This window comes from Hemicordylus capensis, chromosome 4 (assembly GCF_027244095.1).
Source record: "Hemicordylus capensis ecotype Gifberg chromosome 4, rHemCap1.1.pri, whole genome shotgun sequence".
Lineage (NCBI taxonomy): Eukaryota > Metazoa > Chordata > Lepidosauria > Squamata > Cordylidae > Hemicordylus > Hemicordylus capensis.
Genome location: NC_069660.1, coordinates 313,325,322 through 313,341,791, shown reverse-complemented (window position 1 = coordinate 313,341,791; position 16,470 = coordinate 313,325,322). Strand labels below are relative to the sequence as shown.

The 16,470-nt window shown below is 43.1% G+C and overlaps 1 protein-coding gene across 4 annotated transcripts in view; it reads left to right on the top strand.

The window, feature by feature from the left end:
• Window positions 1-16,470, top strand: part of AGO2 (argonaute RISC catalytic component 2) — a 91,105-nt gene that overhangs the window by 37,381 nt on the left and 37,254 nt on the right. For 2 of the 4 annotated variants that reach the window (XM_053244074.1, XM_053244071.1), the window contains exons 2-9: window positions 1,287-1,482; window positions 4,058-4,178; window positions 6,074-6,258; window positions 8,132-8,268; window positions 8,416-8,550; window positions 12,938-13,025; window positions 14,430-14,577; window positions 15,097-15,216. In XM_053244074.1, the coding sequence (XP_053100049.1) occupies window positions 1,287-1,482; window positions 4,058-4,178; window positions 6,074-6,258; window positions 8,132-8,268; window positions 8,416-8,550; window positions 12,938-13,025; window positions 14,430-14,577; window positions 15,097-15,216 (1,130 nt within the window). Of the gene's footprint in view, window positions 1-1,286; window positions 1,483-1,949; window positions 2,013-4,057; window positions 4,179-6,073; window positions 6,259-8,131; window positions 8,269-8,415; window positions 8,551-12,937; window positions 13,026-14,429; window positions 14,578-15,096; window positions 15,217-16,470 lie in introns of those variants that run through there. The other 2 variants (XM_053244075.1, XM_053244073.1) reach the window with 2 other exon arrangements.

The window sequence follows — 16,470 nt, the reverse complement described above, 5'->3', positions numbered from 1 at the left end:
ATTCAGGCTCACTTAATATTGATTACAGTATTATAATAGTGAAGGAGGTTTCTGAGGAGTTTATAGATTTATTCACAAATTTGTTATATGAAGTACATAGAAAGAAATGAGAATAACAATTCGTTAATACTGTGTTTGGGTGCATTATTATGCAGTGTCCTGGGTAGTTACCACTTTAGAGATGTGAAGGGGTGGAGGCCAGAGGAAAAATTCAGAAGGGAAAGCCCCCCAACGTTCCCCAAGAGCAGAGATGAAAACTGGAAATTTTGTACAACACTCTTATTTTATATTTTCTCTTTTAGAATGATGCATGAAATGCTTTACAAAGTCCTGACTTTAAAAGTATTATCTCTTTCTGCCTATTGCGCTTTCAAAATGCTGTCCAATGGCTATGTAATACAAAGATGTTTTCTATAAGACAAGGACAATATTACATAATTCTAATCCTGAATAATACAGAATTGTATACAACTCTCAGATCACAGATGCATTTTGGCCTTTTCCACTCACAGATGTGTTGTCATCTTTACTAGAGAAACACATCGATTTTTGGGGGGGCCACCTTTGATTGTAAATTTGTGGCCTGCTTTCCTCTGGTCTGCCTTTCTCAATCTCCAGAATGGTAGATCACTGTCCTCCTGATTTGGACCCTGTTCATCTTGGATATATTCTCTCAGCTCAAAGAACTGTGACACTGTGTTTCCTCCTCGTAAAGGGAAACAAACAGCACATTTCCCTGCCTTCTTGTGTGGAGAGGTCTAAAACAAAGTCAAAGGGGGCAAATGCTGCAAGAGGCTTGTTATGAGGAACAAATCCTCAGGGGAAGCCTGTTCAGATACTTCCAGTTGTAGCAGCTTGCAAGCTGATCTTTAGCACTAGATACAGTTGTAATTATTGATTGGTACTTTTTTTAAAAAAAGGAAAATCTTATACAGTATGCTAACATAGTTCATTTTGCGTCTTTAAACAGCAAAATAAGTTTAAATATGATATGAAAATGAGTATTGCATATATTTCATTTTCTCCCTCCCATTTTTCTTGAAAAAACTGGTGCTTCCCCCATTGGACCACAGCCATTAATCTGGCTATATTGAGAGAGTTGTTTTTGCTGTTAATTTCACTGAATAATTTTAATTGGATATCTCCTTTCTTCTGCTTTCTGTCCTAGTTGATGTTTGTTACCTTGCTCTTACTACTCTACTACAGTTCTACTGATGGAACCCATGTTGTGGATAATTGTATCTGCTGAATTTGCACCACTGATTATATTATTCTCTCTCTTCTAGTACTTGCAGCACCTCCTCCACTGCCACCTCCAATCCAGGCATATGCATTTAAACCTCCCCCTCGACCTGATTTTGGCACTTCAGGGAGAACAATCAAACTACAAGCCAATTTTTTTGAAATGGACATTCCTAAAATTGACATCTATCATTATGAATTGGATATAAAGCCAGAAAAGTGCCCTAGAAGAGTTAACAGGTACATTATGTTTTGCTTTCTCTTCAGTGTAATACACATTACTTTCTTTATGTGCACTAAAAAGAAGAGTATACTTCCACTAAGTTTGGTGTGGAACTGTTTCTCACTAGGGTGTTGGTGGTGTGGCATTCGTGTAGTAACCAGGGATAACAGTGCCTCTGTTCTCTTTGCACCTGGTAGTACTTAAGAGTAGCCCCTGTTACAAAATTGGTTTCTCCAAATCTTCTTATACCATCCCAAAAATCTCCTTTCCCCCATCCTGTGATAAGTGGGACTGTGTTTTAAATACAACTTGCAGACTTCAATCAGATGATACTGCAGTCTCTTTCTCGGAGTTCACTGTGGTCCGTCTGCTTCAACCAGTGCTGAACCTGTTTACTGGTTGGTACTGTACTTTGTTATCAAGCCTCTTAAATGGAGAGGTGATGTTACCAACTGCTTGTTTTCCTGTCTTCACCTGTTGGCAGGGGGAAGTAAACTCATTTGTCTGTGGTATAAAAGGACTTTGGAGAAACTATATATAACAGCAGGTAAGAGATTACACTACTTCATCAGATTTCCTCTTAATGGAAAACTTGCCCATGAAGACAAGTATAGGATACTTGGTGCATCTACAGGGACTTTTTACAAGCTGTACTGACCAAACTTATGCATAAGTAATTGTGTGCTGCTCTGCATTTTATGTGAATTTCCCTAATATTGGTGTAGATCAGGACTCACCTTATTCCTCTGAGGTACCCTAACCCCTGCTAACTAAGCAAAGAGGCATCTTTCAAAATGGTGATTCTCTTTATATTTAGCAGGGGGAGAGCAACTGGCCCTATCCAATCCTAGCACAGCATCCCTCCAGTGGCTGTTGCTGGTAACTGCCTTATGTTTCTTTCTAGATTGTGAGCCCTTTGGGGACAGGGGACCATCTTCTTGATGTATTATTTATTTTTCTATGTAAACCGCTTCGAGAACTTTGGTTGACAAGCGGTATAGCAATAGCACTTACATTTATATACCGCTTTATAGCCGGAGCTCTCTAAGCGGTTTACAATGATTTAGCATATTGCCCCCAACATTCTAGGTACTCATTTTACCGACCTCGGAAGGATGGAAGGCTGAGTCAACCTTGAGCCCCTGGTCAGGATCGAACTTGTAACCTTCTGGTTACAGGGCGGCAGTTTTACCACTGCGCCACCAGGGTATATAAATATTGTAGTAGTAGCAGTAGCAGGCTAGGGCAAACTGTGAATGTCCACTGACAGTTTGCAGAGTGCTGCCCATTTCTGGAAGCAAAATCTGTGTACTTTTGGTACAACGTCACAATGTTATAGAATGCCAGTGTGTCACAAAAGACGGTGAGGCTTCAAACAAACAGGGCTGAAAGTCCATGGAAAAGGAACCCTGGGCCACACTCCTTGTAGGCATGGGGTTACAAATAGCATTATAGTATAATTTCTTGGAAGAATATCTTGAATTAGCTATCACTTACTGAGTTGGGATTGTTTGGGATATTATTTATTAATCAAAACTGAAAATTTATCTGTTTGAGTTGGGCTTGGGTTGCATACATTGGAATACTTTTATCAGCATGCTGTGGTTGAATAATGTCTCTGGAAAAAGAGCAATAAATGAATTTGGTTTCAGCCAAGTTTTCTTTTAAGTAGTTTGAAATTTTGCAAAGCAGTAAAGGGCTAGGTTCCAGATTTGTGTTTCAGCAATCTTGTGGTTCTAGAAAAATTTGAAATCCAAAGATCTAACACAAGCATTCGGACCCCTTAGTCCTCACCCCCTATTTAAACTAAGTTTAAGTATGTGTAACTGCATTTGTTGTAATTCTTCCCATTACCCTTGCTTCTGTCCTCCTCCCCTCTCTCTGACATCTGCCTCTATCAACATGTGAGTTGCCAGCTCTGACGAACAGTGACCAATATTTATTTGCTAGCTTTATATCCTGCTCTTTCTGACAGGCTCAGAGCAGCTTACAGTATTTTATAACATTTGTATAGTCTTGCTCTGAGTTCCCTCTGGAATGTGGATGTTTGAGTGTCACAAGCATCTCTTGGACAGTGCTTCTGACACTATAGATAATGAGCAACACAGTTCCCACCTGTCACAATAGTTGATCCATGCTATGATCTTAACAGAGTTTGTAAAGGGACTGGTATGGGAGTTGAAGTGGGCTAGACTTGTGGCAACGTGTAAGGAATCCCCTCTTGTCTGCAAGAGGGGAATGCTAGAAGGACAAGCTCAATATGATGTTTAAACTGGGCTGAGTTGTGTGCCAGGAAAGCTGGATTAATTCTGCTGTGTACTTACTAGGTGGTCTTAGACATGCCACTCTCCCTTAGCCTGCCCCATTCCACCCCTCATCTGCAATATAGGGATAATAATTTCATGATTACTGAGGGAATGCTTTGAACACACCAGGGAGAGATAGATATTGTGATTGAAGGAGCGGAAGAGGAATTTTCTGGATGATTTGCTTTTTGTTATAGCTGGTATTAATAGACTTTAATGGACAATATTCTTAATGCTTTGTGGTGAACAATGGAAGATATTTTAAAACATAATTTTGTGTTTTCAGAGAAATAGTTGAACACATGGTCCAGCACTTTAAAGGGCAAATATTTGGGGATCGCAAGCCAGTATTTGATGGAAGAAAAAACCTTTATACAGCTATGCCTCTTCCAATAGGGAGAGATAAAGTAAGTATCAAAAGAGAATAAATATTATGCCAACTTGGATATCAGTACTTCCGTATGCATAAAAATAAGATTTCACATTTGGCCAGAGCTGCATTATTTCCATGTTCCAAGGTTTCTGTGACTAGATAACAGGTTTAAAATCTGTAGGACAGACATTCTCCTTGTTTTTAGTAGGTGTAACAGTGAATCCTCTGTACCAAGACTGGGATAATATGCTTTGAACAATTGGAAATACTTCAGTGAAGGTTTCCCAACAAAATCACAGCATACAAAGAGTGTATGGGCAAATGAGTACAGGAAGAATGGCTTCCTAATTGCTCTGCAACCCTGGTCTAGGTACAGTAATCTGATTTTAGTTATGCTTTGTTTAGATGTTGGGATGGATGATCTGTAGATACCCTGAATTCCAGCAATTTCTTGTAAAATGTTTTCTGTGGAGGAAATTCTGGAAGCATAACATTTTTGTATTTTATAGAAATGGGTTTGCAGAAGTCTAAATCTTGGTTATTCTGTGTATGGCATCTAGGAAGGGTTCGATCCAGATTTATGTTTATGTTATGGTGCAAGTGTTAAGAGATCTTCATTGCCCTTTCTTTCCCACTGCAGCCCCTGACAATCTACTCTTGCAGGTCAGGGGATCCTCAGGGTCTTATGCAGGGTACTGCAGGGGTTAAAGGGCTAAAGGGATTTTCTGGAGACTGCCCACAACCATTGTCTGTAAGCAGTTTCCATTTGTGGAAGATGCTTATTGCAAATATTTCTCTTCTCTCCCCCCCTCGCCCCCCACACCTCCTGTAGCTCCCTGCACCATGGCCTGCATTGGTTTCCAAGGGACTCCTAAACCTTTTAGAGAGGTGGAAGGGACTGATGGGAGGAGTGGAGGAACAGAAGGTGGTGGTTGCCCTCTTTCCCCCCACTTGTGGGCTTCCTGATGTACCTAGCTGGCCACTATGAAAAGCAGGGTGCTGGACTAGATGGGCCTTTGACCTGATCCTGCAGGGCTGTTCTTATGAGGAAGAGTGAGGATCTCTTGTGTTAATCTGGATCCATCCCTAAGTGTTTAAGTCCTTTGTCATTTGGGGAGTAGGGGTGTGACCGAGAGCTTTGCAACCACTTCATGCCTGTTCTGAACCTTTCAGTGTGGCTGCGTTTTGATACTGAATGTCCTGCATATTTGCTGTAGAATTGCACTGAAAAAACTATATGTTTGGAATTCTTTTCTATGGCACTTAATCTTCTACAGAATGTTAGAATGGTTTACAGTTATTTACATTCCAAGTTGTAGTCTACTTGCTACCCTCTCTCCCGATCAGTTGATGGGTTTTTTTTGTACTTGGAATCAACCTGAATATTAGAGAGAAATCAGTCTCTTTTTTTCCAAGAGCATGAAAGCACTTGATGATCAAATTTTAACACACATACCCTTGCTATTTATGACAGATCTTTCAAGGAAGTGTTTTAACTGTTTCACATAATTTAAAACTAAAAGAAAAGTATAGCTGCAACTAGTTCTGGAAGTAGGGGGTGAGCTGATTTCTAAGATTCCTGGGGAGATTCATGCAAAACTGAAGTATGCTTCTGAAGTAATAGATTTGGTGATAAGAAACATACATCACTGTGTTTTTATTATCTGCAGTTAGTGTAACCCAGTCTTAATAAATCTCATATCAAACCATTAAGTTGCTCTAAAGGCAGGACCTAACTTGGAGAAAAGTCAGTTATCCAAAGTAATTCTGCTTGAATATTCTGTAGTCTTCTTTCATTTGTATTGCTTTTTTCCTTCAATTTTAATTAGTGGTAGTTTACAATGCAGAAGAATCTAGTTTCCTTTGACTCTGCTGCTTACATGTATCTTTATATGGAAAGAATCATCTTGTTGTGGTTTCCTAATACTGCAGGTGGAATTGGAGGTCACATTGCCGGGAGAAGGGAAGGACAGAATATTTAAGGTGGCAATAAAGTGGATGTCGTGTGTGAGTCTGCAGGCTTTACATGATGCTCTTTCTGGTCGTCTTCCAAGTGTTCCTTTTGAAACAATTCAGGCACTGGATGTAGTAATGAGGCATCTGCCTTCCATGAGGTAAGGGACATCTCCTGTATAGGCCTTGCATCTACACTACAATGTCTGCTATTTAGATTTGTGCACATGTACAGAGAAGACAGTTCAGTTTCTGAGATCTTATGCACAGTGACATGGTCACATGGTGACACCTGGTGTAGATTCTGTCATCATTATTATCATTAACTACTACAACAAATATTTATATAACTTTTTTTTAAACATAGAAATAAAATAAATAAGAAGGTCCCCTGTTCCAAGAGGGCTCGCAATCTAAGGCAGAGCCCACAACAACCACCGGAGGGCTGCTGTGCTGGGGTTGGATAGGGCCAGTTGCTCTTCCTCTGATAAATATAAAAGATTCACCACTTTAAAAATACCAGTATAGAAGAAAAATATGTAGAATGGGATCTTGACTAAGCTCGTCATGACCAAGTCCCATTGAAATTAATGGGATTTAAGTTAGTAGTAACTCACTTGTCTCACTTATTTCAACGGAGCTTACTCATGACCAACTTGTTAAAATTAGTTTGTTTCTCAAAGGTGGGGACAGGGATTCTGTTGAGATCCTTCCTATGGGCTGGGCCAGATATTGATCAGTATTGGCTTGAAAAATGAAAAGGTTTGTTTAAAATGGATGGTTCACATTGAGCTTTGCCTAGGCTCAAAGAAAAGCATCACAATCAGAAGTTAGGTTCTAATTTCAGCCATGGATGTCCAAAATGATCTCAGACATAGACAGGTACTTACTTAAGAATAAGTCTTTATTCAGCATTTAACCACAATTCTAAGCAGGAAGCCACAAGACAGAGTACTCAACCGGTATGAGGGACCAACTCAGCGAAAATCTGTGAAGGACCCCATACGATTGACTAAAATTATTTTGTATAACTTTAAGGATCTTAGTTGTTTACTGCTTCTGATTTGATCTTCACCTGTTTATGCACATTACATGACCAGGCCCCCAAGAATGCGTGTACCATGTCAATGTATTGGATGTCTGCTGTCACTTGTTTACTGTCTTTTGCCTTCATGTTGAAATGTTCCATTGCCTAATTAGCTTTTCACCACTTGTCAGCACCTTAAAGCAAACCATTTCTGGGAAGAAACAGCAAAACATGGCCTACCATCTTATAGCTGCTAATTAGTCCTGTGCTAAAGTCTAGTCAAGCTAAAACTGCATATCAATAGCTATAGCTAATATCTTCTTCTATTACATTAATTCTCCTGGGTGTGCCTTGGAATGTGTGTCCCAGAGCCTATCTGATTGGATGGGTGGCGGATGCGCCTGATTGGCTGAGGCACACCCAGGAGGATTGGATGCTGGGGTGGCGGCCTGGCCATGGAGGCCAGAGGTGGTGGGTCCGGCCTGGCCGTGGAGGCAAGGCCCAGGAGGGGGGGAAAGAAAGTGGGGGGGGGGGGGGCAGAAGTGACAGTGGGGAGGAGAGGTGGCTGGGCCCGGAAGCAGAGACTGGGGCAGAAGTAGGGGGGAGAGGTAACCGCTGGCCCCAAAGAGCGCACAGATGCTCTGTGCGGGGTTGGCTAGTAGCTATTAAACTCTATTTGTCGCACAGTGAAACACCAGTGGTTCTGAACTGACCACACTGCTGTGAGTACCTTTAAAAATATGCCAGTCATATTGCACAGGAGTGCTCAGACACAAATAACTGCTGCGATGGCACTTATATTGGAAATAATGCACATAGTGTCATGGAGGAGAGCTCCTGTGCAAGACCGTTTTCTTAGGTGCTCACAGCGGCACAGATGGTTCAGAACCACCTGTGTTTCACTGCACAACATGTCAGCCACTGTGTCTAGTAGGTGGTGTTATAGGTGGATAAGGGGCATCTCTGGGTCTAACTAACTAATCTGTCTGGTCTGGTTTCTGTTATAGGTATACTCCTGTGGGCCGATCCTTTTTTACAGCATCAGAAGGGTGTTCTAATCCCTTGGGTGGGGGCAGAGAAGTTTGGTTTGGATTCCATCAGTCAGTTAGGCCTTCACTGTGGAAAATGATGCTCAACATTGATGGTATGCTTTGTGTTTCTTCTCCTCATTTTTATTGAAATTATTCCAAAGAACATTCTTCAGTCAAATTTCTGAACAGTATCCTCAGATGGTTAAAATGGCTTTCAGTGAGATTCATTATCTGCCCCTCCCTTTTACCTTTTTTTTTAGTATCTGCAACAGCATTTTATAAGGCGCAGCCAGTAATTGAGTTTGTATGTGAAGTTTTGGATTTCAAAAGTATTGAAGAACAACAGAAACCTCTGACAGATTCCCAAAGGGTTAAGTTTACCAAAGAAATTAAAGGTAAGGAAGCTGAAATAAACTGAAACAAGATTTGTTTGTGTGAAACAAACTTTGGAAATTGCAAGTGATTCTCCAGGGATTCAGTCTTGTGGCTTTTTCATGTTTTATCTGTATTTGGTAAATTATAGACAGAAGATATAATTTATCTTCTGTGTTAACTGTTTTATGTTGTTGTAAACCACCCAGAGACAAAGGTTTGGGGTGGTATACATATTTGATAAATAAATAATTCTGTAACTGAAGCAGAGAACACAAAGTTCTTATAGAAGTATTTTATACATATTTTTCTTCCTTATTATAGTAGTAGAAGGGATCTGTTGAACTAGCAGACACCTGTAGGGCATCGTTTCCCACAACTTTGTGTTTCTATTCAGGGCCTGCCTAATGATACTATTATTAGTATCTTATGTCAGCATTCCTTAAGTTTCTTTATACAGTACTTCCACCAAAACCACTTAATTTTAAATTTCCTAGTGACATTTGGAATTGTGGCTACACAGGGTACAGAAAGGAGAACTGCAGTGATCTGGATCGTGATCTGTTGCATTCATAATGAACGGGTTCTGCGCCTGTGCAGGAACCTCACAGATTGACTAGCTCCTTGTGACGCCCCCTCTGCCCTGCACGTGCTCCATGCTCTCGTCATTTTTGGCAGTTGGGGCGTCCTCTTTCTTAGTTTCTGTTTGACCACCTAAGTGTCAACACCTTGTTCTCTAGCTCCTCAGTGCAAATAGGTTCTTAACGATCAAAGCAAAAATTATTATTGGTTTCTGTTGGTTATTGACTTTGGACTGCTTTAACGACAATTCTTTTTGCTTACTGGACAAAAACTTGGTGAAAGGGAAATTAGAGGGTGTGCTACAGGTTTGCCGGGTGATGCGCCACTAACTTACTGGATTTTGATCTTAGAACTGGCAAACAAAATTTCTAAAGCTTCTCGGACTAAAACAAGGTGAAAGGAAAATTCAGTTGCATTCTGTGGGCTTGCTGGAGCGGCATGACACAAATTTGATATGGCGTCAAAAACAAATGCAAAAACAACATTCAAACACTGCGTCAAATGCCGAGCAAAGTTACTGTTGATGGACAATCACGTCGCATGTTTGTTGTGCTTAGGGGAGCAACATAACCTGTCAACGTGTAAAATTTGTTGCTCATTCTCCATGCAAATTCTAAAGAATCAAGTGCTCTGGCTTTGAGAGGCATTATATGATGAGGCCTATGTGAATGGCCTAATCCAGCAGTTGAAAAGGTTCGGAAATACATGCACTTAAACTAGCAGACAACTACTCATGTATGCTGATGACGCTGTGATTCTATCACAAACTAGAATAGGTTTAAAAAGAGTTTGGGGTGTTCTGGCAAGCTACTGCAAGAAGAACAATTAGTAATAAACTGAGACAAAAATTCTCCGTTTTAGTATTAAACATCAGTCTTTTAACTGGTCAATTGAATATCATAAAGTAGAACAAGTAAAGCAAATCAAATACCTTGGGATAGTGTTTCAATTCAATGGCTACAAAATGGCCCATATTAGATCGGTAGTAGATACAGCCAAACGTAGTATTATAGCCATTCTGAAATTCTTTTGGTCTTGGGGAGGGAACTACATTCCTGCTGCCATTAAACTTGGCTAAAGTGATTCCCCAACTCCTTTACGGGACACAATTGGGACCATATACCAACTTTAAAGATTTGGAAAAAATTCAAACCAGTTTTTAAAGAACTATAATTGGTGGTATGCATGTGCACGGACCGGTTCGGAGGCCATTCTAAAGGCCTCCAGACCGGTCCGGACACTGGGTGGTTTTGGTTCGGGTGGGGGGTTCCAAAAAGAATAGGGGGGGCTTTACTCACCCCTTCAAGAATTCTGAAGTATATATTCGAGTAAGCGGGCGGCATACCTCCCTGCCGCCCGCTTCACTCCCCCTCCTCCGGCGGCGCGCGTTTCTCCTCGTGTTTCTGGCTTCAATTGCAATCGGGCGGCAGGGTAGCTCCCAGTCCCTGCCGCCCGGCTCTTCAATACCCCCGTGTCTCGGCTGGCGGCCGCCCCCTGCTTAGACCCAGGACCCCTGCCGCCCCTTCCCTTCCAATACACAGGCGGTCGGCAGGAGAGCTCTCCTTTCGACCCCGTCCCCTTCCCCGGCTAGGCTGCAAATGGCTTCTAGGAAGCCTTTTGCGCGCTTGCGCAAAAGGCTTCCTAGAAGCCATTGCAGCCGAGCCGGGGAAGCGAGCGGACGGCAGGGAGTTCTCCCGCCGCCCGCTCGCTGAAGTTAACGTTAACTTCAGCGAGCGGGCGGCAGGAGAACTCCCTGCCGTCCGCTCGCTTCCCCGGCTCGGCTGCAAATGGCTTCTAGGAAGCCTTTTGCGCAGGCGTGCAAAAGGCTTCCTAGAAGCCATTTACAGCCGAGCCGGGGAAGGGGACGGGGTCGGCAGGAGAGCTCTCCTGCCGACCGCCTGTGTATTGGAAGGGAAGGGGCGGCAGGGGTCCTGGGTCTAAGCAGGGGGCGGCCGCCAGCCGAGACACGGGGGTATTGAAGAGCCGGGCGGCAGGGACTGGGAGCTACCCTGCCGCCCGATTGCAATTGAAGCCAGAAACACGAGGAGAAACGCGCGCCGCCGGAGGAGGGGGAGTGAAGCGGGCGGCAGGGAGGTATGCCGCCCGCTTACTCGAATATATACTTCAGAATTCTTGAAGGGGTGAGTAAAGCCCCCCCCCTCTTTTGGAACCCCCCACCCAGTGCCGGACCGCAGCTCCGCGGTTCCGTGCACACCCCTAATTGGTGGACCCAACTGCATTTCCAATTCGATGATACGCATGGAGGTGGGCATACTTAAACTGGAAACCAGTTAAAAAACATCATTGGAACAATGGAGTTTATCAGTGGTATTGTCGTCACTAACAGAGTAGTATTGTCGTCACTAACACTATTGTTGTCACTAACCCATTTGAACCATTGAAAGATGTATCATTGCAATTGAAAACTTTGAAAACAGTATTCTTAATTGCAGTTACTACTGCAAGGCATGTGAGTGAACTGACTGTGCTGAGAGCAGACAGGCCATCTACATAAAGTAGTAATGCACATGGATTCTCAAGTCTGACCAAAGGTGCTGATGAAATACCATGTAAATGAAGAAATAACGCTACCTACCTTCTTTCAAAACCCAAAGATGCCTTTCGAAGTAGCTCTTCATTCCTTGGATGTATGGTGCACATTGCTGTATTATCTGGAAGCCACAAAAGACATGAGAAAAACAAACAGATTATTCATAGCAGACAAAGGAAAGGCCAAAGGGCAACCAATATTGAGACAAAGATTTGCCAAATAGTTAGTACAACTGATTGTGTGAGCATATAAGCAACAAGGAAAAGATTCCCCCATGTACCATTTGGGCTCATTCCACAAGGGCTTATGTGTCTTCAGCAGCCCATCTGTCAGGAATATCAATGGTTGATTTGTGTAAAGCTCCTACATGGACATCTCAGCAGCCGTTCATAAAGCATTACGCCATTGACCTGTGATTGGCAAAGGAAGCAGGCTTTGGGAAGAGTGTGCTAAAGAGGGTGCTGCCATAGCTTCAGGGGCTACTGTGCCCACCACTGGTTGGGAAGCTGGCTAATCTCCCATTCATTATGAATGCAATGGATCCCAATCCAGATAAACAGGTTGCTCACCTGTAACTGATGATCTGGTAGTGATCCGTCGTATTCATAAGACCCACCCTAACCTCCCCACAACAGTAGCTTAAAGCAAATAAACTTACCTTACGAAGACACAAAAAGATTGTCAACAGATGGTAGTCTGCAAGAAACTGAATAAGAGGACGCCCCAACTGCCGAAAATAACAGAATCACGGAGCACGTGTGGGGCAGAGGGGGCATAATGAGGAGCTAGTCAATCTATGTGCGAGGTTCCTGCGCAGGCGCAGAACCCATTCACTATGAATACAACGGACCACTACCAGTTCATCAGTTACAGGTGAGCAACTTGGTTTTTTGTTTTTCTTTAATACAGTGTATATATTTTCAGTTTTGTCTTATAAAATAAACACACAGTTGGATTGAAAAGCGCATGCACTACTCATTACTGATAACATACAAGACTGGCAATTACTGAATTTCCAAATCCAACCCCAGCACAGCATCCCTCCAGTGGCTGTTGCTGGTGTTTACCTTATATTTCTTTTTAGATTGTGAGCCCTTAAAGGGACAGGAAACCATCTTCTTGATGGATTATTTATTTTTCTATGTAAACTGCTTTGAGAATTTTGTTGAAGAGCGGTATATAAATATTTGTTGTAGTTGTCGTTGTCGTCGTTGTCATCGTAGTAGAATCTGAGTTAATGGAAAGATTATGGACTACTCACTTTTTAAAATTACTAGGTCTGAAGGTGGAGATCACTCATTGCGGGCAAATGAAGAGAAAATACCGAGTATGCAACGTTACTAGACGACCAGCAAGTCACCAAACGTAACACTCTTTTTGACTATGCCAACAGTTACTATTATGGCTGATATACAGAGCAAGAGTGCAGTAGGAGAGCAGCCTAATAGAACTTCCCAACTAATGGCACCAGTATAGCAGAGGAAGTGGCAATTTTTAACATCCTTCAATTCACCAGGAAGCCCTCTGTGCCACCCAAAAAGATGTCCCTGAGGGTTGCAAAGCCCTAGGACACATATTTTAGGCTGGCACAGAGGGCTTCCTGCGGAAGAGAAAGGCATAAAAAATTGCTACTTTGCTTCTGTACTAGTGCAGTTAGTTTATTATTTATTTAAAATATTTATACCCTGTTCCTCCACTACACTACTGCTCGGAGCGGCTCACAACATTTATAAAATAGTTACAGTGTAAAACCAGACTAATAAAATTAACCACATTAAGTTAAAAAAAACAAGATAAGACCACAATCAGAATTACAGTTTGTGTCAAATTAAGTTATTTAAAAAGCTAAAAACTAAGAATTATAAAAAGCAAAGAACTTACCAGATATAAGCAACAGGTGAAACATTAGTTGGGAAGTTGTGTTAGGCTGCCCTCCTGCTGTACCAGTGCATCCCTGCTCTGTATGTCAGGCACTATTATTGTTAATAATATTAATATGTTTCTCAGCAATTTACATTAGTTAAGAGTAGTAGCTTGTTTTCTACATACTTGAGGCTAATGGTGTGCCCGAACCGGTCCGGCAGCCATTCCAAAGAATGGCCGAACTGCCGGACCGGTCCGGCCCTGCCTGGTCCGGGTCCGGGTGGGGGGTATGTCTTTAAGGGCGGGGAGGGCTTGCTTAGCCCTCCCGCCTCCTTGCCCCCGCCAGCGCCCTTATTGAACAGTATAGGGGCGCTGGAAACCAGCCGCCCCCCCCCCGCGGCGGCGGCGGCGAAATAACCCCTAAAACCAGCCAGCCCTCCCTCCCTCCCAGCTAGCTGCCCGCCCGCCCGCCCACCCACTCACCCAGTCGCTCACCCGGTCGCTGGATAAAAAGCGAGAGGAGCTCCGGCACAGAGCTCCTCTCGCTTGGAAGGCCTCCAGCAGAATGGTGGCTTGCGAGCAATATAGCAATTGCTCCACCTCATGATGCTGTTGCATGGCAATGGGAGTGAACTTACAACTTTATGAAGCTGAGTCTTGAGTAGATGGATCACAAAACTGAGACAAGCAACTCTAAATTATAGTTTGCCTGTTGTACGACTGGAAGTTCAAGCCATGGTTTGGATTCCTAACTATGATTAGCATGGACAAAATAGTTTCGCATTATGTCTGAACTCAACGACTACCTTTTAAAGAAAATGTTTGTGAGTTGTGTTCTGAAATATATTGTAACAGATTTGCCAAAGTACTAAATTGCATTGCTTTTCCACTCATGGTTTTCCATAGATTCCCACTTCAGCAGGAGAGTGGACAGACAGTTGAATGCACTGTAGCTCAATATTTTAAAGATAGACACAAGTTGGTTTTACGCTATCCTCATCTTCCATGTTTACAAGTAGGACAGGAACAGAAACACACATACCTTCCTCTAGAGGCAAGTAATCTTCTTTTTGCTAAATATATTTTTTCATTCTGTTTCTTTGCCAAATACAGTTTTTCCCCTTCTATTTCAGCTACTGTTGCCAAACGCCTTAGCATGTTGCTCCCCATCTCTCTTACCCCATCTCCCTTTCCTTTTTGCCATTTCTTTCTGCATTATAGAATGAGGTATAAATACCAAAAGTGCTTTAGAAAGTCCAGTGAAAAGACAATAATGTGTTTCTGAACCTCCTGTATCCAAATCAGCTCTGAACTTGCTTCTTTCACTAGGGGAAGGTCTGGACAGGGATATGAAGATTGTACACGTGCCTCCCATCCCCTGAAATGGGCTGGAATATTGCCTGTTCGCATTTGTCATGAGAAATGGAAGAGGGGGAAAGGGGTTATGCTTATGGGGATTACTTTATATATAGTATGCAGATCGCAGTCCACACTGTGATTTTAATAGACTGAATGAATCTCTATATGTTCTGAGTATTTTTCAAAGCTCAAGTTGTGTGTTGCGTTCCTTTAGGTATGCAACATAGTGGCAGGACAGAGGTGTATAAAGAAGCTGACAGACAATCAAACTTCCACTATGATAAGGGCAACTGCTAGATCAGCACCTGATCGTCAAGAAGAAATTAGCAAACTGGTGAGTGAGTCGCTTGCCCTGCCCTGCTTATTTATCTCACTGGAAAGCAGAAGTAGAGCCAGACTTGTATGTTCTTCATGTAAAGAAGCCTTGATTCTGCCTCTGGAATAAGTGATATATGCCTTCATACATTTTAATTCACGTAGTATTTTATCTGTGCTTCCAAAGTTTGACCCTTCAAAGAACTTGATTAAAAGAAAGAAAGAACAGAGGATCTGGATAGTGGTTCCAGCATTCATAAGTAGTGGGTTCTGCGCCTGTGCAGACCAGCCTCGGGCAGAGATCGTTAGCTCCTCGCGACGCCTACAACCGCCGCCTTCATGTGCGTGCAGTACCCTCTAGCGGTGGTTAGGCGTCCCTTCGCTCAGTTTCTTTCTGACCGCCATAGCGATCAGACCTCGGTAACTTTGCTCCTCAGTTTATTAGTGTGTCTCTTGGAAAATTTTGACCTCTCGCAAATCGGACTTTGACAATTCTTTGCCTTACCCTTTGGATTTGGTGTTTTCTCGGATTTTCCCAACGGATTTTGGACTTCATTTGACGACTCTCTTGGATCTTCGGACTGGTTAACTGTCTCCCCGATTGGACCTCGGAACGAACGACTACTTCTTTCGGAAATAATGGCTACTGAAGGGAAAATAGGAAAGGAAAAGACCACCTTTAAAAGGTGTTCTAACTGCCACGGTAAGATTCCCTCGACCGACGGTCACGCCCAGTGTTTGTTTTGCTTGGGTGAGGAACATGATGCCATTGAATGTCCCATCTGCAAGTCTTTCAACAAGCAGACGTCGAAAACCCCTGCGGCGTGGCTAAAGGTCTTTCTGATGGAAGACGCTCTTTTGCCCAAAGAGCGCTCTCGTTCGTCTGCCCCGGCAGCGACGATTTCAGCCGGGGAGGGTACCGCCTCGAGGGCGGCCGTCTTGACGTCGACTTCTTCGGCATCGGTTGGACCGGCCCCCTTTAAGAAACCAGTGGGCCCGTGTTCCAGTCCTAAAAGAAAAAGCCATGCTACCACAGATCAACTGCTGAAGAAGAAGCATAGAAAGCACAAAGACCGTGCTAAAGGAGGGAATCATATCCCTTCCCCCTCAGGACTGCAATCCTTGCATGCTCCTCGGCATCGAGCAGCCTCGTTATCACCGGCTCCCACACCACGTCAATCACCGTCGACTCCTCACTCCACCCCGCGTCAGGCGCTGACGTCAACGTCGAAGGTGGGAAAGTTGATATCATCCATGGCGACACCGAGAGCTT